Source organism: Pongo abelii, chromosome 3 (genome assembly GCF_028885655.2).
Source record: "Pongo abelii isolate AG06213 chromosome 3, NHGRI_mPonAbe1-v2.0_pri, whole genome shotgun sequence".
In the NCBI taxonomy this organism is placed as follows: domain Eukaryota; kingdom Metazoa; phylum Chordata; class Mammalia; order Primates; family Hominidae; genus Pongo; species Pongo abelii.
In genome coordinates, this window is record NC_071988.2 from 108,827,785 (window position 1) to 108,848,386 (window position 20,602).

Here is a 20,602-nt window from a genome sequence, read left to right on the forward strand (position 1 = left end):
ATTCCCATAATCAAGTATTATTCAAAATATGGCTAAGACCTGCGTAGGTCAGCAACAACTTACTGCCTAAAAAAACCAGGGCAGGGCCAGGCGCGTTGGCTGAGGCCTATAACCTCAGCACTTTGGGAGGCCCAGGCAGTTTGGATTATTTGAGCTTGAGAGTTGGAAACCAGCCTGGGCAACATGGCAAAAATCTGTCGCTACAAAACATACAAAAATTAGCCAGGCATGGCGGTGTGTGCCTGTAGTCCCAGCTACGTCGGGAGCTGAGACGGGAGACTCGCTTAAGCCCAGGAGGTTGAGGCGGCAATGAGCTGAGATCGCGCCCCTGCACTCCAGCCTGGGCGACAGAGCCAGACTCTTGTCTCAAAAAAAAAAAAACAAAAACCCAGGGCCACAAGTCTCTCTCAGACCCCTTGGCTTCTTTCCCACTTATTCCCCTTCCAGTTCCTTGTCTGTTTCACGTTTCCTTTCCTCTGGTACTTTCTCGGTATTTCCCTTCGTCCCCAAGGAAGCCTGCGCAGACTGGGAAGTCTGGGAAGTCGGAGAAGGAAGGCGCTACGAAGCCGGCAACGCACGACCTTTGCTTTGCGGCGCGGCCGTAAAGCGCCTTTACGCAGCGAGAAAGTTACGAGGTCCGTGGTCGCGTTTCCTCCAGGCAGCTGGCGCTGGGGTCTTCGGCGTCACGTGCTGGTCTGGATTTTTCTCGATGCACTGGGGAAAGCGCTGGACTTTTATCGTGGGAGGGCTCTTGATCTGTGATTTATAGCTAGGCACAGCTACTCCCGTTCGGGAACCCAACGGCAGTCAGGTCCTAGTGCCCATTAGATACCCGCGGCCGGGACTCGGAGCTGTGGGGTGTCGGGAGGCGGAGGTACCAACTAAGAGCAACCTAGCATCGCGTAGCCGCCCTCGGGGCGCTGATGGCCGGACGCCTCCTGGGAAAGGCTTTAGCTGCGGTGTCTCTCTCTGTGGCCTTGGCCTCTGTGACTATCAGGTCCTCGGGCTGCCGCGGCATCCCGGCGTTCAGGTATTCCACCCTCCTACTGCCGGCTCCTTTGCCCTAGACCTTGAGTTGGGGGTGGGAACCAGCTTTTTTTTCTGGCGTATTCTTTAAGCTTTGCTTTGCCTCCCGGGTTTTTATAGTCATATACAAGTTTTCAAAAAGGCTCTAAGATGTTTTATCTGCCTTTTGAGGAAAACGAGTGGCAGGGACCCTTCTTGACCTCAGATTTTGAAATTTGGCATCCTCCGTAAATTATTGTTAGTATCACGAGAGAGTTTAAATAGCACTTGTTTGGGGTGGTGTTGTCCCGTGCCATTTTTTTGTGGCTAATACTTAAAACATCATTATTAGTATTAATACATGTACGTAGTTAAAACAACTTGAAAATGTATAATGAAAAGTAAAATCACTATTCCGCCTGTCCCCTTTCCAGGGTGGGTAATATATTTACTACCTCCTTTTTTTTTTTTTTTAAACAATTTGTCTTTTGTGGATAAATTTAGGGGTTTATGGTGTCTTACACTGCCTCCTTCTGTTCTTCCCTTCTCCAGTTTTTATTCTTTGAGTTAGTAAACACAGGGTCCTAGGTGCAGCAGCCTTTTCTTACTTATTTTATAGATATTAAAAGTCTTGAATCTACAAAGATGATAATTAGAAAAAAATGATCTATTTCCTAAATTTATTTACTGTTGGTCAATTGTTCTGTGTCTTTTTGGTCGTGTTTCCTTCGGTTGCTTTTTCTCGAACATCTGATGGGCACTGGTTATCTGTCTATATGTTGATTAATATGAGTAATAGGCCTTGTTTTCAGTACATGGGTCGCTAATTGACTTTTGGCTCTTCGTACCAGGTCGCCTAGATAGGAAGGTTTCAGTTGAGGGCATGTGAGCAGGTACCAGATGGGTAGACTGGGAACCTGCGTTTTGCTTCAGGCTTTACAGTAGTGGTGGAGCAACTTCTCCGCTGAGTATAGGTGTTTAACTTTATTTCTTCAGTGTGAACTAAAATTATTAAGCCTAAGTTTCTGCTGTGTACTCTTAACACCAGTATTCACAGTAGGGGTCCTACCGCTTCATTTCTAAAAAACTTTTGACTTTATCTTGGTGACAAACATAACTATTTTGGACTTTTTGCTTGGAGATTGGGGAGGGAGGAGGACTGAGTGATTTCCATGGTTATTGTCCCGTTGCCAGTTTATGATCCTTGGGCCCACTGACTTCAAGCTTGAAACCTCTAGCTCTGCTCAGCTTGTAGGAATAGCATCTCTCCCCAACCCTTTGGTGCATTTTTTTTTTTTTTTTTTTTTTTTTTTGAGAGGGAGTTTCGCTCTGTCGCCCAGGCTGGAGCGCAGTGGCGCGATCTCGGCTCACTGCAACCTCCACCTCCTGAGTTCAAGCGATTCTTCTGCCTCAGCCTCTTGAGTAGCTGGGATTACCAGCGCGCGCCGCCACGCCCGGCTAATTTTTTTGTATTTTTAGTAGAGACGGGGTTTCACCATCTTGGTTAGGCTGATCTGGTCTTGAACTCCTGACCTGGTGATCCGCCCGTCTTGGCCTCCCAAAGTGCTGGGATTACAGGCGTGAGCCACCGCGCCTGGCCTTGGTGCATATTCTTAAATTTACTTTTTCCTATTCTGGTTTGTAGGTCGATATTCCAACTACTTTTCATCTTCCTGAAGTTGGTTAACATCTGTCATTCACTGGTGGCATTTATTCCTTCTCTTGGTATGGATTTTGTTTCCATTTATCTGTCTTTATCTTCTTTTAGTGGGATTTGAGGAAGGAAGGAATACACGTATGTGCTCCCTGGAAATCTCTAATGCTTTTTTTGTTAGATGCCAGCAGAACAATGTAAAGTTGCTTGGCAGTTATTCTTCGTTTTCATAACTCGGAACCCTAGATGAGGCAGGAATATCCAGAACCAGAGACTGTACTGACTTGAAAAAAAAGCCAACAGTTAACAAATGTGCCAAGTACCTGGTAACTAATATGGCAGAATAGCTTGAACCGGGGAGGTGGAGGTTGCAGTAAGCTGAGATAATGCCACTGCATTCCCTTCTGGGTGACAGAGTGATACAATGTCTCAAGAAAAACAAAAAAAAGAAGAATTTTACAGCCAGGCACAGTGGCTAACACTTGTAATCCCAGTGCTTTGGGAGGCTGAGGCAGGAGGATCGTGTGAGGCCAGGAGTTTGAGACCAGTCTAGGCAACTTAGCAAGACCCTTGTCTCTAAAAAAAAAAAAAAAAAAATTAGCCGGGCCTGGTGGCATGCATGTGTAGTCCTCACTATCAGTAGGATCAGAGTAGGCTCAGAGACTACTAAGTGATCAGTAGGATTGCTTGAGCTCAGGAGTTGAGTTTGAGGGTATGGTAAGCTATGATCGCATCGCTGCATTCCAGCCTGAGTGACACAGCAAGACCCTGTCCCTAGTGTTGTTTTCCTTTTTGTTTTTTGTTTTTTGTTTTTGAGATGGAGTCTTGCTCTTGTCGCCGAGGGTGGAGTGCAGTGGCGCGATCTCGGCTCACTGCAACCTCTGCCTCCCAGGTTCTAGTGATTCTCCTGCCCCAGCCTCCCAAGTAGCTGGGATTACAGGCGCCCATCACCATGCCTGGCTAAGTTTTATATGTTTAGTAGAGACGGGGTTTCACCGTGTTGGCCAGGCTGGTTTCGAACTCCTGACCTCAGGTAATCTGTCTGCCTCGGCCTCCCAAAGTGCTGGGGATTCCAGGGGTGAGCCCCCATGCCTGGCCAAGACCCTGTCTCTTAAAAAAAAAAAAAAAAAAAAAAGAATTTTACCAGTCTTTGATAATTTGGAAAAACCCAGAAAGTGACAGTTTTGCACTTAGTTTTTGTGATTACTTGAAGGTTTCCAGTGTTCATTTTCTTTTTTTCTTGCTCTGTCACCTAGGCTGGAGTGCAGTGGTGTGATCATGACTCACTGCAGTCTCAACCTCCTGGGCTCAGTGATTGTCCCAACTCAGCATCCTGAGTATCTGGTACTACCGGTGTGCACTACCAGGCCTGGCTAATTAAAAATTTATTTATTTTTTTGTAGAGATGGGTCTCCCTATGTTGCCCAGGCTGGTCTCAAACTATTGGGCTCAAGTGATCCTCCTGCCTTGGCCTCCTAAAGTGCTGGGATTGTGGGTGTGAGACACTGCTCCCAGTCATCAAATGTACATTTTCTAGAAAAAAGGTAGTATATTACAAAGATGTAGTGAATGCTTTTGCATAGCACAACATACAAATCTTCCAGAAGGATCTAGTGGTGACGTGTGTAGAATATTGTTTTATTCCTGTGAATACATAAAACATATGAATGAACTAAAAATGAAATAGAGATAGTAAAGCATAGTGTTAAGAGCCTGGAACTCTAAGACAGCTTGCCTAGGTTTGCATCCTGATTTCCACTCTCAATTGTGTGACCTTGGTAAACTTATTTACCTCTCTGGGTCTTAATGTTCTTATTTCCTTTGTTTTTTTTTGAGACAGAGTCTCACACTGTTGCCCCAGCTGGTGTGCAGTGGTGCAATCTTGGCTCTCTGCAACTTGCGCCTCCCGGGATCAAGCGATTCTCCTGCTTCAGCCTCCTGAGTAGCTAGGATTACAGGCGCCTGCCACCATGCCCTGCTAATTTTTTTGTATTTTTAGTAGAGACTGGGTTTCACTATGTTGGCCGGGCTGTTCTCTAACTCCTGACCTTGTGATCTGCCTGCCTCGGCCTCCCAAAGTGTTGGGATTATAGGTGTGAGCCACCGCGCCCGGCCTTAATGTTTTTATTTATTAAAAAAAAAATTGAAAAAGGGTAATATGGTGTGGAGGCTCACACCTGTAATCTCAGCACTTTGGAAGTCCAAGGCAGGAAGATTGCTTGAGCCTAGGAGTTCAAGACCAGCCTGGGCAACATAGAGTGAGACTCCATCTCTACAAAAAATAAACAAATCTGGGAGTTGGTGGGCCTACCCGATTTACCAGACCACTCCCTCGCCAAAAAAACAAAAAACTAAACAACAACAACAACAACAAAAAAGCCAGGGGTAGCACATGCCTGTAGTCCCAGCTACTCAGGAGGCTGAGGTAGGAGGATTGCTTGAGCCTGGGAGGTCAAGACTGCAGTGAGCCATGATTGTACCAATGCACGCCAGCCTGGGTAACAGAGTGAGGCCCTGTCTCAAAAAAAAAAAAAAAAAAAAGGTTAAGAAAAAAAAAAGTACCTGAACTCAGTTGTGAGGATCAAGTGAGTTCTTGCACATAGCAATCACTTTCTGTGTGATTATGACAATGATTATTGCAGATTTTCTTTATTTCAAAGCACCATGTCAGTATTGCATTTTTAAAAGTTTGCCAGTCTTAAGAATTGGTTTTTGACATGTAAATGAACTTTATCAGCTACTTAGTTCCCATTTGCTAGGCCAAATATATTTCTTGCACTTGTTCAGTAATACAATACAAAGGTCTAGGCTATATATGTGTATATTACAAGTATTCTTTTTTCTGGTACCTTACAGTGTATCACATTTAAATAGCATATATAGATAGCAGTGTTAGCACTTCTTGATGTGATAAAATGTATAGTCTGAATTTTTGCACAATTAAATTTGTTTTAGAAAAGTAAATAATACAGTGTGTAAATCTGTCTGGTCAAGTAGGTAGATTTGTGGAATTCCATAAACATTTTATTGCTAAATCAGGGAACAAAGAGCCTTAAGTTATTTAAACATGTTTGGTACGTGGGTGGGTTGGAGTGGAACAGGATTAGTGTTTCCTGTTGGGTATTTAATTAATGGCCTTAACTTTTTTCTTGCCCTACTCCCAAACCATGAAACGTAACTCATTTTGTAATAGGGTTCAGTTAGAGATTAGGGTTCCATATGTTAAAATTTTGCTTTTTAAAACACCTGAAGTCTGTTTGCTAATTTTGATAAATGTGTTTCATATATGTATTCATTTTTTATTGAGTATGGGTTTAAGGTGAGTGAGGGAGACTTTATTTTCAGAATATTCGTTGTGTAGGTTTCCTAAACTGTGGCAGCTGAGGCAAGAAAGTTGTCATAACATGAAAGTGAATGAACCTACCGCTTTTAGTGAAGTTAGTCGCAGATCAAATATTTGCTCACCTTACACTAGTTTTCAGCCCGTCTGGGTATATTAACTTCTTTATTGGTTAGGTTTTCCCTGATTTTTGGGTGTTTTACAGCACTTTACAGATGTAAAGTGAGTGTAAAATGAAATACTAATTGTTTCAGAGTCTTTAAATGTGATGAAAGAGAACAGCTTGAATAGTACATAAAACTGTAGACACACAAGAATAGGAAAGAATGAAATCAGTTAAAAATCCAACTGACAGTTTGTCAGTTTCTTATAGAACTCAACACTTATAATTCAGCAATCACACTCTTTGGTATTTACCCAAATGAACTGAAAATTTATGTCCATACAAAAACCTGCACACAGATGTTTATAGCAGTTTTATTCATAACTGCCAAAACTTGGAAGCAACCAAGATGTTCTTCAGTAGGTAAATGGATAAATAAACTGCGGTACATCCAGACAATGGGATATTATTTAGTGCTAAGAAGAAATGAGCTATCAAGCCATGAAAAGACATGGAGGAATCTTAAATGCATATTATTAACTGAAGGAAAGGCTTTATGATTCCAGCTATATGGCATTCTTGAAGGCAGAACTGTGGAGACAGTAAAAAGATTAGGAGTTGGATGAATTGGGGTAGCACAGAGGACTTTAAAAAATAGTCATTTTTTTAGAGCAGTTTTTAGGTTCACACCAAAATTGAGCTAAAGATAAGAGATATCCTGTATACCTCCTACCTCCACCCATGCATAGCCTCCCGCATTGTCAACATCCCCGCAGAGCCACGGAGTCATACGTTTGTTACAATTGAACCTACATTGACGCTTTATCACCCAAAATCCTGTAGTTTATATCAGGGTTTACTCTTGGTCTTGTACTTTATGGTTTGGACAAATGTGTAATGACACGCATCAACTCTTATGGAATTGTACACATAAAATTCACTGCTTTTAGAGCAGTGAAACTTGTGTATGATACCTAATGGTAGGTACATGTATACACTGTGTACACCGAAGAGGGACCAGGAAGAAGTCTAGTAAGCAGTTCTTGTAAGTCAGGTTAAGAATTTTAATTAAAACAGTTTCTATTTTTTTAATGAGTCAGGATCTCACTATGTTGCCCAGGCTGGAGTGCAGTGGTGTGATCTGGTTCACTGCAGCCTTGACCTCCTAGACTCAGGAGATCCTCCCACCTCAGCTTCCTGAGTAGCGACAGCTACAGGCACATACCACCATGCCTGGCTAACTTTTAAAATTTTTTCTAGAGATAAGGGTCTCACTGTCTCACCTAGGGTGGTCTTGAACTCCTAGCTTCAAGCAGTCCCCCTGCCTTGGCCTCCCAAAGTGTTGGGATTACGGACGTGAGCCACCATGCCCCACTGAGAAGTTTCTTTTTATATATATATAATTATGTAATTTGCCCTAATTGCATAAATTTGATCAGGCATACCTCACTTTATTTGGTATGTTTGGGTAGTCTTTTTTCCTTCTCTTTTTTTCCTTGTTTCCTTTTCTCCTTTTTCTTCAGTTTTATTTCTTATCCTTTTTTAAAATTTGCTTCTCTTTCTTGTTCTTTTTTTTATCCTTTCTTGCAACTCCTTTCCTTTTCTCCTTTTCTGTCTCCTCTTTTCCTCCCCATCTTTGCCACTCTCTCTTCTTTCCCCCTCATCTCCTTTTTCTTCTCTCCTCTACTCCCCTTTCCCCCTCCCTTTCCTTTTCATTCTTCTTCCTTCCTTTTCCCTCTTCCTGTTTGCTTCTACTTCTCTTCACACCAGCACCTTATTTCCTAGCCCATATTAAGAACCTGATTATATGGGTCCTTCTATATATGCTTATATAATAAATAGTATAGACATTTGTGGTAAGCAGAATAATGGCCCCCCAAGTATGTCCACATCCTAATACCTGGAACCTGTGTATATGTTGCCTTACATAGCAAAAGAGAGTGCAGAGGTGATTAAGGTTAAGGACTTTGAGATGGGGAGACCATCCTGGAAGGTGCGCCTGATTTAATTGAGAGTCCTTAAAGAATGACCTGGCCGTGATCAAAGATATGACTACTAATAAATGGTCAGAGAGAGATTCTATGTTGCTGGCTTTGAAGGTGATGGAAGCGGGCCAGGAGCCACAGAATGCAGATGGAATGAGGATTCCCTCTAGAAGCTGGGAAAGTATGGTGAATGGATTTTTCTCTTGAGCCTCCAGAAAGGAATGCAGCCCTGCTGATAAATTGTCTTTAGCTGAGTGAGACCTGTGTTGTACTTCTAACCTACAAAACTGTAAGACAATGAATTTGTATTGTCTTCAGTCATTGAATTTGTGGTGATTTGTTGTGGCTTCAGTAGAAAACTAATACATTATATACATGCACTGAAATGTACTTATTTATTTTTTATGTCATTGCTTTATAAAAATAGTACCATATTATAGGACTTTACTGAATCTTTTTTCAGCAGTACCTTACAGAAATACAAATTGTTTGATGTCATTCTTTTTATTAGCAAGTAAATTTCTCCGCATCCTTGCCAATACTTATTTTCTGTATTGTTTTTTTGATAGTGGTCATTCTAATGGGTCTGAGGCAGTACCTCATTGTGGTTTTGACTTGCTTTTGTCTAATAATTAGTGATATTGAGCATCTTTCCATGTGCTTATTGGCCATTTGTATATCTTCTTTGGAGAAGTGTCTATTGGAGTCTTTTGCCCATTTTTAAATTGGGTTGTTTTATTGTTGTTGTGTGTAGGAGTTCTTTCTATATTCTAGATATAACCAACCCCTTATCAGACATGTGATTACCAAGTATCTTCTCCTGTTCCATGGGTTGCTTTTTCACTCTTGATTGTGTCTTTTGATACCCAGAAGTTTTTCATCTTGATGTAATATGTAGTCCAGCTTACCAATTTTTTCTCTTGTTGCTTGTGCTTTTGGTGTCATATCCAGAAAATCATCGCCAAATCCAGTGTTGTGAAATTTTGTCAGCATGTGTTCCTCTAAGATTTTGATCATTTTAGGTCTTATGTTTAGGTCTTTGACCCACTTTTAGTTAATGTTTTTATATGGTTGTAAGGTAAAGGTCAAACTTCATACTACTTTTGCATGTGAATATCCAATTTTCCCAGCACCATTTGTTGAAAAGACTGCCCTTTCCCTGTTGAAATGGCCTTGGTACCTTTGTCAAAAATTATTGTGAGGATTTATTTCTGGGTTATACTTCTATTCCACTAGTCTATATGTCTTTCTGTATGCCAGTATCTCAGTGTTGTGATTACTATAGCTGTGTAGTAAGTGTGAGACCTTGAACTTGTTTCTCTCTTTCAAGATTGTCTTGGCTATTTGGGGTTCCTTGAGATTCCATATGAATTTTAAGGTAGAGTTTTCTCTTTCTGGAAAAACATCATTGGGATTTTGGCAGAGATTGCATTGAATCTGTAGATAACTTTGAGTAGTATTGACATCTTAATATTTTTTTCCAGTCAATGAACATAGGATGTCTTTTTATTTATTGGTGTATTTAATTTCTTTTAGCAGTATTTTGTAGTGTTCAGTGTATACGAGTTTTGCTTCCTTAAGTTTATTCCTAAGTATTTTATTCTTTTCGATGCTATTGTAAGTAGAATTTTCTTAATGTTCCTTTTGGATTGTTCATTATTAGTGCTTTGTTTGTTTGTTTGTTTGTTTTTAAGATGGAGTCTCGATCTCGGCTTACTGCAACCTCCGCCTGTGGGGTTTAAGTGATTCTCCTGCCTCAGCTTCTTGAGTAGCTGGGATTACAGGCACGCACCACCATGCCTGGCTAAATTTTGTATTTTTAGTAGAGACAGGGTTTTGCCATGTTGGCCGGGCTGGTCTTGAACTGCTGACCTCAGGTGATCCACTAGCCTCTGCCTTCCAAAGTGCTGAGATTACAGGCATGAGCCAGTGCACCCAGCCTGTTAGTGTTTTTTAATGTAACCATTTTTGTGTGTTGATTTCATACCTTGCAACTTTGCTGAATTCATTTATTAGTTCTAACAGTTTTTTTATGAATTATCTTGGGTTTTCTACATAAAATATCATGCGATGTGTAAATACAGGTTGAGTATCCGTTATCTAAAATGCCTGGGACTAGAGCGTTTTGGATTTCAGGTTTTGGAATATTCGCATACACATGATGAGATGTCTTGGAGATGGGACTCAAGTCTAAACACAAAATTCATTTATGTTTCATATATACTTTGAACAGGTAGCCTGGAGATACTTTTATACAGTATTTTAAACTTGTGCCTGAAACAGTTTTGGTTGTGACCCATCACATGAAGCCAGGTGTGGAATTTTCTATTTGTGGCATCATATCAGCACTCAAAAAATTTCTGATTTTGGATTTTTGGATTAGGGATGCACAACCAGTTTTACTTCTTCCTTTCCAATGTGGATACCTTTTCCTTTTTTTTCTTTCCTAATTATTCTGGCTAGAACTTCTTTTTCTTTCCTAATTGCTCTGGCTGAACTTCCAGTATTATGTTGAATAAAGTGAACATCCTTGTCTTGTTCCTGATCTTAGAGGAAAAACTTTCAGTCTTTCACCTTCACACCATTAGCTGTGGGCTTTTCATATATGGCCTTTATTATGTTGAGGTAATTTCCTTCTATTTCTAGTTTGTTGAGTATTTTTAAATCACAAAAGGGTGCTGAATTTTGTTAGATAATTTTTCTGCATCAATCAAGAAGATTGTGTGTGTTTTTTTTAAAATTTTGTTAATGTGGTACATTATGTTGATTGATTTTCGTTATGTAGAACCATCATTGCATTCCAAGAATGTCTCCCTTGGTCATGGTACATAATCCTTTTCATGTGCTGTTGAATTCTGTTTGTTATTATTTTGTTGAGGATTTTCACATAAGTATTAATCAAAGATACTGGTTTGTAGTTTTTTTTACAGTGTCTTTGTCAAACTTTAGTATCAGGATAATGCTGGCCTCAGAGTGAGTTTGGAAGTGTTTACTTCCTCTTCAGGTTTTTGGAAGAGTTGAGGGAATATTGGTGTTGATTCTTCTTTAAATGTTTGGTAGAATTTATCAGTAAAGCCATCTGGTCCTGGGTTTTTCTTTGTTGGGAGTAAATAGATACTTTAAAAAAAATTCACCTTTTAAAATTATTTGTACAACCCCATCCAAACTTTACTACCTATCCTGCAATGTTTATTTTTTCCTTTATGGTTAGCAGCCCATCCAGGATCATTGATTGCTTCTAATTGTCATGTCTTTTTGGTCTTAATCTATCTGGAAGAGTTCCTGCACCTTCCTCTATCTTTCATGACCTTACCAATTTAGAGAGAGCACACCTTTATTCTGTAAGATGTCTCTGAACCAGGGTCTGTCTTGTGTTTCCTAATGTCCAGATTCATGTCATATATTTTTGGGAGAAATACCTCAAATGACTGTTGTGTACTTCTCACTGTATGAGATCAGGAGGCACATGCTGTTGACTTATTCCACAACCTTGGTCAAGTGTATATTTGCCCCGTCAATCATTTGTCTTAAGAAGGGCAAATTGACTGGTATTGTGAGAGCAGGGGAAAGGAGCTATCATAATTTTACCATGTCCTCAGAATCTCCTTTCCCACTTTAGATGTCCTAATTTAAGGTCATCAAGAATTCGTATTTTATTTTAGGAATAATGAGAAGTCATTTAACTTTTTAGGCAAGATGAGATATGAAAAATTTTTGTATATGCTGTGTGGTTAGGGTGAAGATTAGTTGGTTTTTCTTTTGCATATGCTATCCAATTATTTCATGCCTGTATATTTTATTTAAATTTTGCTCTAAAGGTTACAATTTGTATATTTACCACAGTCTACCTTCAAATTATATTACATTAGTTCATTTTCAATGTAAAAAAGTTTTCAATAATTTCAATTTTCCTGTTTTTCCTTTGAACCATTTTTGCCATATGTTTTACATGTATGTTAGACTATAGGTGATTTTTAAAAAATGTATTCCTTCACATAGACTTTAAACAGTTTTCTTTTATACTTTTTTTTTTTTTTTTTTTGAGATGGAGTCTCGCTGTGTCGCCCAGGCTGGAGTGCAGTGCCACAATCTCGGCTCACTGCAACCTCTGCCTCCCGGGTTCAAGCAATTCTCCTGCCCCAGCCTCCCGAGTAGCTGGGATTCACCACACCTGGCTAATTTTTGTATTTTTTAGTAGAGACGGAGTTTCACCATGTTGAGCAGGCTGGTCTCAAACTCCTGACCTCAAGTGATCTGCCCGCCTTAGCCTCCCAAAGTGCTGGGATTACAGATATGAGCCACCACACCTGGCCTACACTTGTTTTTATGGTTTGAGTTTTCATAACAAATTTCCCCTTCCACAACAGATAACACACAAGTAAGCTTGTGTCCTTTTTTTTTTTTTTGCCTAAAATAAATTCAGTGAGTGGGTTCCAGCTAATAAGATTTAGCTATATATTAACAAAATGTATATTTGAAAATAATCTCTCATAGATGTTGGACCTTTAGACTAATATGCATCATATTTGAATTTTCTGATTCTTAAAGGTTTTTGAAATTGGAAAGTATGTTTTTGGGTCTTTGAATTAGGTTCTTTTGTTTTTTTTTTTGAGATGGAGTTTTCACTCCTGTTGCCCAGGTTGGAGTGCAATGGCGCGGTGTTGTCTCACTGCAACCTCTGCCTTCTGGGTTCAAGCAATTCTCTTGCCTCAGCCTCCCAAGTAGCTGGGATTACAGGCATACGCCACTAATTTTGTATTTTTAGTAGAGACGGCATTTCACCATGTTGGTCAGGCTGGTCTTGAACCCCTAACCTCAGGTGATCCACCCACCTCGGCCTCACAAAGTGCTGGGATTACGGGCATAAGCCACTGCACCCAGCCTAGGTTCTTTAATTAATATATTTTTGGTATTTATATAAAATGTTTTTTCTTTTTCTCCCCCAGAAACTCGTTTTCATCTTCTTGGTTTCATCTTAATACCAACGTCATGTCTGGTTCTAATGGTTCCAAAGAAAATTCTCACAATAAGGCTCGGACGTCTCCTTACCCAGGTTCAAAAGTTGAACGAAGCCAGGTTCCTAATGAGAAAGTGGGCTGGCTTGTTGAGTGGCAAGACTATAACCCTGTGGAATACACTGCAGTCTCTGTCTTGGCTGGACCCAGGTGGGCAGATCCTCAGATCAGGTGAGCAAATAAGACAGCGTTAGCTGGGCATAAGACTTTTAGAGAAGGTAATGGTTTTATTTGTAAAGTATCTTTTTGACACCTGAAAATAATTTCAATCTATGCTTAGCTGTGTTATAACTCAGTTTCCACATTTGCTTGAATTCTTGCCAAAGATAAACAGTTCATATTTGTTTATTCTTTTGGGGGTTTTATGAGGATACTTCCAAATAGTTAAATCTGTTTTAATTTGAAATATCAAATAGCATCAGCTATGTGTTATGAAATAACAGCTGGTACTATTATATTTGTTTTGAAATAACAGCTGATGGTATTTGTTTTTCATGTGTTCTGTTTGGGTTATCAATAGAACATCCTTTGTGGTTATTTTCCAACATAGCTAGACTTGTGAAAATATTTTTCGGAAAATTCTCCAGGTTACTAAGAACAGGATGATGATAAACCAGTGTGATAAAATAGAAAAGGGATGGATAAAGGGGTGTGAGAGGGGGAGAATGAGAGAAGGGGCTCTCACTAAATTCATAGAAGTGCCGCATTGATTAACATTTTATGTTTATGTTTCTTTTATATTTTCCAGCTTTATTGATGTATGATTGACAAGTAACTATATATATTTAAGGTGTACAATGTGATATTTTGACATACATATACATTGTGAAGTGATTACCACAATCAAGCCATTTAATATAATCTTACATGGTTACCTTTTTTGTGTGTGTAGTGAGAAGAGTTGAGATCCACTCTCAGCGAGTTTCAAGTATACAATACTGTATTATTACTATTTTTGAGACTGGTGCTCTCTCTCTCTGTCACCCAGGCTGGAGTACAGTGATGTGATCACAGCTTGCTCCAACCTTGAACTCCTGGGCTCAGGTGATTCTCCTGCCTCAGCCACCTGAGTAGCTAGGACTATGGGCATGTTCCACCATACTTGGCTAATTTTATTTTATTTTTTAAGTAGAGATGGGGTCTTACTGTATTGTCCAGGCTGGATAAAAACAGTATTATTAACTGTAGTCACCACACTGTACATTAGATCTTTAGAACTTACTCATTTTGCATAACTGAAACTTTGTACCCTTTGACCAACATCTCCCCATTTTTCCCATCCCTTTATGTTCCTTTCTAACCCAGGGTAGAGTGCAGTGGTGTGATCATAGCTCACTGCAGCCTTGATCTCCTGGGCTCAAGTGATCCTCCCACCTCAGCCTCCTGAGCAGCTGGGACTACAGGTGTGTGCCACCATGCCTGGCTAACTTTTAAATTTTTAGCAGAGAAGAGTTCTCACTGTATCGTCCAGTCTGGTCTCGAACTCCTGAGCTCAGGTGATCCTTCTGCCTTGGCCTCCCAAAGTGCTAGGATTACAGGCATGAGCCGGCATGCCTGGTGATTTTTTTAAAAGGGTGAATCTCTAGAGTCCCAAGGGCATTGCAGCTCTGGTTTTATAATTTCATGGTTTTTATCATTTAATTCTTTTTATTTGCATGTTAGATGGCAGATTGGTTAGAAGTCTTAAGAAAATGTATGGATCATTGAAATTGGAAATTATTCCCCAAATAGACCACAGATATTTCTTTGCTCACTCACTGGAATTAAAGCAAGAAAAAAGTGAAACCTGTGTCAGAACTGCCCATGAACTATCCAGTGCTACGTAACTCTTTATTCACTGTCAGTACAATTATGGCAGGGATTTTATAGTGGTGAGGAGAGTAGTTTAGTTATGTCTGTTCAAAAATTTTTTTGTTGGGCCAGACACAGTGGCTCAAAATCCCAGCACTTTGGGAGGCCGAGGTGGGCGGATCACTTGAGGTCAGGAGTTTGAGACCAGCTTGGCAAACATGATGAAACCCTGTGTCTACCAAAAATAAAAAAAATTAGCTGGGTATGGTGGCATGTTCCTGTAGTCCCAGCTACTCAGCAGGCTGAGGCAGGAGAGTCGCTTGAATCGGTGTTGGTGGTTGCAGTGAACCAAGATAATGCTACAGCACTCCAGCCTGGGTGACAGAACGAGACTCCATCTCAAAAAAAAAAAAAAAAAAAGAAAGAAAGAAAGAAAGAAAAAATAAAAATTTTTTTTTTTTTTGTGGCGTGATATAAATGTAGTAAAGTGCACATTTCTTTATTTTTATTTTATTTATTTATTTTTTGAGATGGAGTCTTGCTCTGTCGCCCAGGCTGGAGTGCAGTGGCGCCATCTCGGCTCACTGCAAACTCCACCTCCTGGGTTCACGCCATTCTCCTGCCTCAGCTTCCCGAGTAGCTGAGACTACAGGTGCCCACCACCATGCCCAGCTAATTTTTTGTATTTTTTTAGTAGAGATGGGGTTCCACCATGTTAGCCAGGATGGTCTTGATCTCCTGACCTCGTGATCCGCCCACCTCGGCCTCCCAAAGTGCTGGGATTACAGGCGTGAGCCACCATGCCTGGCTGTAAAGTGCACATTTCTTACATGTGAAGGTGTGCAGCTCAGCAAAATTTTACATTTACATAGCTCTGTAACCACTGCCCAGATCAAGATCTAGAACATTTCCAGCATAGTATGTCTGTTTTCAATTTACTTCATATTTGTTATGCAGCTTGTGGGGCAAATTCACTGCTTTGTGGGTTTACTCTAATAAAAATATTAATTAGTGTGCATTTGAGGAAATTTAAATTATTTTGAAATAGTAGAAACATCATCAGAAGGAATCTTATTTTTGGAATTACATGGGAGCAAATAGTTTTCATATTGTGCCCACAAACAATTCCTTCTTGCTAATAGACCTTCTTGTAGCATGTGGTAGGAGCTCTAGCTCTTCTGTTGGTAGTCCTTCCTGGAGGGGTTAGTAAGTTTAATAATAATATATGTCTTTGTAATGTGTGGTGTTTTGGTTAAAACTTTTTTTTCCCTTAAAAATTGTTTTGAAGGAATAAGATGGATTTGTGAAAAAAAAAAAAACAAACTAACCCTTAAAAATTTATTGTTTCAGGAATACTTCTTATGGATAACAGATTGACTTGCATTATTAAGCTGCTGGTAGTTTTGAATCATTATTTCTTATTTTACATTGGTATTCTCATTACAGTGAAAGTAATTTTTCTCCCAAGTTTAACGAAAAGGATGGGCATGTTGAGAGAAAGAGCAAGAATGGCCTATATGAGATTGAAAATGGAAGACCGAGGTAGGTACTGGGAGCAGAGCATCTTACAATAATGAGTCACCAAAAAGTAGAAAAGATAGTTCATATTTATCAAATCCTTGTATGTGCCAGATGTTGTACAAATTTATTTACATATGTGATTTAATTAAATCTGCACAATAACCCTGTTAGTGGATATTTTTAATTGAATTTTACAGATAAGGAAAGAGAGTGTAAGCAATTTGTATACAGCTAGTAAGTGGTAGAGGCAGCGTTTGAATGCATCTTTTTGTAATTCTATCTTGGAAACAGAAATAATTGAATACATTAACAGAAAGGAAAATTGTTCAGCAGATATTTATTAAATGGTATAGTATCTTAAAGTAAGAATTTATCCAAACATGTAAGAGTAAAAATAAAGATAACCCAATAATTTGACATCAAGGGTCTTTCTATACTTTTTAAAAAATGATTTTTCTGTACAACTCAAAAATTATCCATTTTCCTTAAGAAGATATTATAAAAGTGTATTAGCCTGTTCTCACAGTGCTATACAGACATACCTGGCTGGGCGCAGTGGCTCACGCCTGTAATCCCAGCACTTTGGGAGGCTGAGGCGGGTGGATCCCCTAAGGTCAGGAGTTCAAGACCAGCCTGACCAACATGGAGAAACCCCATCTCTACTAAAGATAAAAAATTTAGCCAGGTGTGGTGGCAGGCACCTGTAATCCCAGCTACTTGGGAGGCTGAGGGAGGAGAATTGCTTGAACCGGGAGGCAGAGGTTGCGGTGGGCTGAGATTGCGCCACTGCACTCCAGCCTGGGTGACAGAGCAAGACTCCATCTCAAAAAAAAAAACAAAAAACAAAAAACATACCCAAGACTGGGTAATGTATAAGGGAAAGAAGTTTAATTGACTTACAGTTCTGCACGGCTGGGGAGGCCTCAGGAAACCTACTGTCATGGCGGAAGGCAAGAGAGAAGCAAAGGTACATCTTACATGGCAACAGGTGGCAGAGAGTGAACAAGTAAAGGGGGAAGAGCCCCTTATAAAACCATCAGATTGGCCAGGCGCAGTGGCTCACACCTGTAATCCCAGCACTATGGGAGGCTGAGGCGGGTGGATCACCTGAGATCAGGAGTTGAAGACCAGCCTGGCCAATGTGGCAGAACCCTGTCTCTACTAAAAATACAAAAATTAGCTGGGCATGGTGGCGGGCACCTGTAATTCCAGCTACTCGGGAGGCTGAGGCAGGAGAATCGCTTGAACCCAGGAGGTGGAGGTTGGAGTGAGCTAAGATTGTGCCGCTGCACTCCAGCCTGGGCAACAGAGTGAGACTCCATCTCAAAAAAACAAACAAAAAATACCATCAGATCTCATGAGAACTCACTCACTATCATGAGAACAGCATGGAGAAACTGCTCCCCATGATCCAGTCACCTCCCACCAGGTTCGGCCCTCAACTTACGAGAATTAAAATTCGAGGTGAGATTTGGGTGGAGTCACAGCCAAATCATATTAAAAAGTTAGAAAGAAATGTAAAAATTAGCATGTTCCAAATAAAACCAAAGAAGGATCACAGATTTGAAATCATGGTCATCACCTTATAAAAATGTTACACTTTGTATTCTTGGTTCCTGTAAGACAAGCAAATGGTAGTACTCTTCTCATTTCAACCTGGTCCTTCAGTTTTGCTAAGTTCTTTCTTTGCTCATAACTTATTCACCTTTCTACGTTATTGAGTCTTTTTAAGTCAAATTCTCCTTGCATTTGACTGATTCCTTAGGTTCTTTTATAGATACAATTATAAAAATATTATGAAAAGATAGGTAAGATATATAGATGGAAATGCAAGATAGATTGTTCTTTTAATCAAGTCTCTTTGACTAACAGAAACTAACTTTAGCTTGCCTGATCAAAAGTAAAATTTATTTTAAGGCTATAGGAATGTCTCAAGGAGCTCAAAGCAAAAATGCAGCTAACTTGAGGAAAAGATGGAATTCGAAATCCATCAGAACTTTCTCTCTGCCTCATTTATGCTTTTGTCTACATTTTTGGCTTATTACTCTCTCTTTGCAAATAACCATCTGTGCTTTTCAGGTTTTAATATAGTCTGTGTGTCCATTCCAGTTTTCTGTTTACAAGTTATGGTCTTGGTCATCTATACAAACTAACCTGTCTCTTAATGGTGGCCTTGATCACTTGTGTTCAGGAGTGTGTGGTTACATGGAATAAAATATGGTTGCAGGCTGGGCACGGTGGCTCATGCCTGTAATCCCAGCACTTTGGGAGGCTGAGGCGGGTGGATCGTGAGGTCAGGAGTTTGAGACCAGCCTGACCAACATGGTGAAACCCTGTCTCTACTAAAAATGCGAAAATTAGCCGGGTGTGGTGGCGCACACCTGTAATCCCAGCTACTCAGGAGGCTGAGGCAGGAGAATTGCTTGAACCCAGGAGACGGAGGTTGCAGTGAGCCGAGATCATGCCACTGCACTCCAGCCTGGGTGACAGAGTGAGACTCTGTTTAAAAAAAAAAAAAAAAAAAAAATATATATATATATATATGTATGTATGTGTATATGTATATATGTATGTGTGTATATATATATATATATGGTTGCTGGCCACTCCGCCCCTCCTCCTGTGAATTTGGAAAGAATTATTGTCAGCTGGGCAGGTGTCTTGTCTCTTCTTTCTGTTGCTATTTGCAAGTCTTGCTGAAATATTTCTGAGTCTAGTACAAAAACAATATAAAAATTCATTCAATTTAATAACAGTCACTGGGAAAAAAGAATAAAAAGAGATGGCAAAAAGGGAAATTTTGGCAAGTTGTTTGTTTACTTTCATATAGTGGGAGGGCAAGAGATACAGCACCATTAAGTAGAATTACATGTTAGAACATTTTAGTAGTACATAATGAAAGTTGAACATTTAAAGAATGTTTACTGAAATAAAATGACACAAGCATGAGTATTGATAGGTTTCTCTGACAAATTTTTAACACTGGATTGTGGCATCAGGTTAAATAGTTGACATTTTTATAAAATTGCATTTTAGTCTACTTGAAAGCTATGAAATAGTAATACTAATACCTTATTATATGCTACAAATATATACTATTGATAATAAAAATCCAGAAACCATTGAAGAAAAAAGGATTTAATGTAACAGGAACAACTTTAATAGGAATGGTCGTAGGAGAGTAGAGTAGGAAATGAGAATAATGAGAAAGTGAAGAGAGATGCAGGTGTTCCAGAAGAATCCAGGAAGGTTCTAGTTTGAATTTAGGAGTATAGGTGAAAACTGAAACAAATCATCACATTGTAGAACCACTTTGGGTATGAGAGCCTCTTTCTGGATCAAGTTTAAAGCATATCACATGCACAAAAGAAAAATTAAATAGCAGTGTCATGAAATACATGACTTCAGCACCAGATATGTGATAGTTCCATTGGATTTGTAAGGACTTATTAGTTCTGTCTTACTGCTTATAGTCCCTTCTTTTGGGTTATATCAGATCAGGTTAAAAAGATGAACACATTCAATTGATTTTATGCTTTTTTTGTTTTTCCAGAAATCCTGCAGGACGGACTGGACTGGTTGGCCGGGGGCTTTTGGGGCGATGGGGCCCAAATCATGCTGCAGATCCCATTATAACCAGGTAAGAACCAATAAAAAGCATATCAGTAGCAAAGAGCTAAGTGATAGAAAAAATGCAGACTGTAGCTATGTTTGTGTATATATGTATACCTGTGTGTATATGCATATGTATGTGTTTGTATATATGTGTATGTATACAGTCATGCATTGCTTAACAATGAGGACACGTTCTGAGAAATGTATTATTAGGTGATTTTGTTGTTGCATGAACATCATAGAGTATATTTACATAAACCTAGATTGTGTAGGTACAATTGTATAAGTAGTATACACTTATGCCATATGCTATAGCTTATTGTTCTTAGGCTACAAGCCTGTACAGCATGTTACTGTACTGAATACTATAGGCAACTGTAACGCAATTGTAAGTGTGTGTATATCTAAACATAGGGAAAGTAGGTAAAAACATGATATAAAAGATAAAAAACCATACACCTGTTTCGGGCACTTACCCTGAATGGAGCTCGTAGGACTGGAAGTTGATATCTTGGTGAGTCAGAGTGAGTGGTGAGTGAACATGAAAGCCTAAGACATTACTGTCCACTATTG

At 39.7% G+C, this 20,602-nt stretch overlaps 1 protein-coding gene across 3 annotated transcripts in view; it reads left to right on the forward strand.

Moving 5' to 3' along the window:
- The first annotated feature begins 528 nt into the window (after nt 1-528).
- Nucleotides 529-20,602, forward strand: part of NUDT9 (nudix hydrolase 9) — a 36,006-nt gene continuing 15,932 nt past the window's right edge. Inside the window, exons 1-4 of one of the 3 annotated variants that reach the window (XM_054554139.2) lie at nt 529-635; nt 13,034-13,273; nt 16,340-16,435; nt 19,968-20,054. In XM_054554139.2, the coding sequence (XP_054410114.1) occupies nt 13,077-13,273; nt 16,340-16,435; nt 19,968-20,054 (380 nt within the window). In that variant the 5' untranslated portion in view covers nt 529-635; nt 13,034-13,076. Of the gene's footprint in view, nt 1,031-13,033; nt 13,274-16,339; nt 16,436-19,967; nt 20,055-20,602 lie in introns of all 3 variants that reach the window. The other 2 variants (XM_024246320.3, XM_024246322.3) reach the window with 2 other exon arrangements.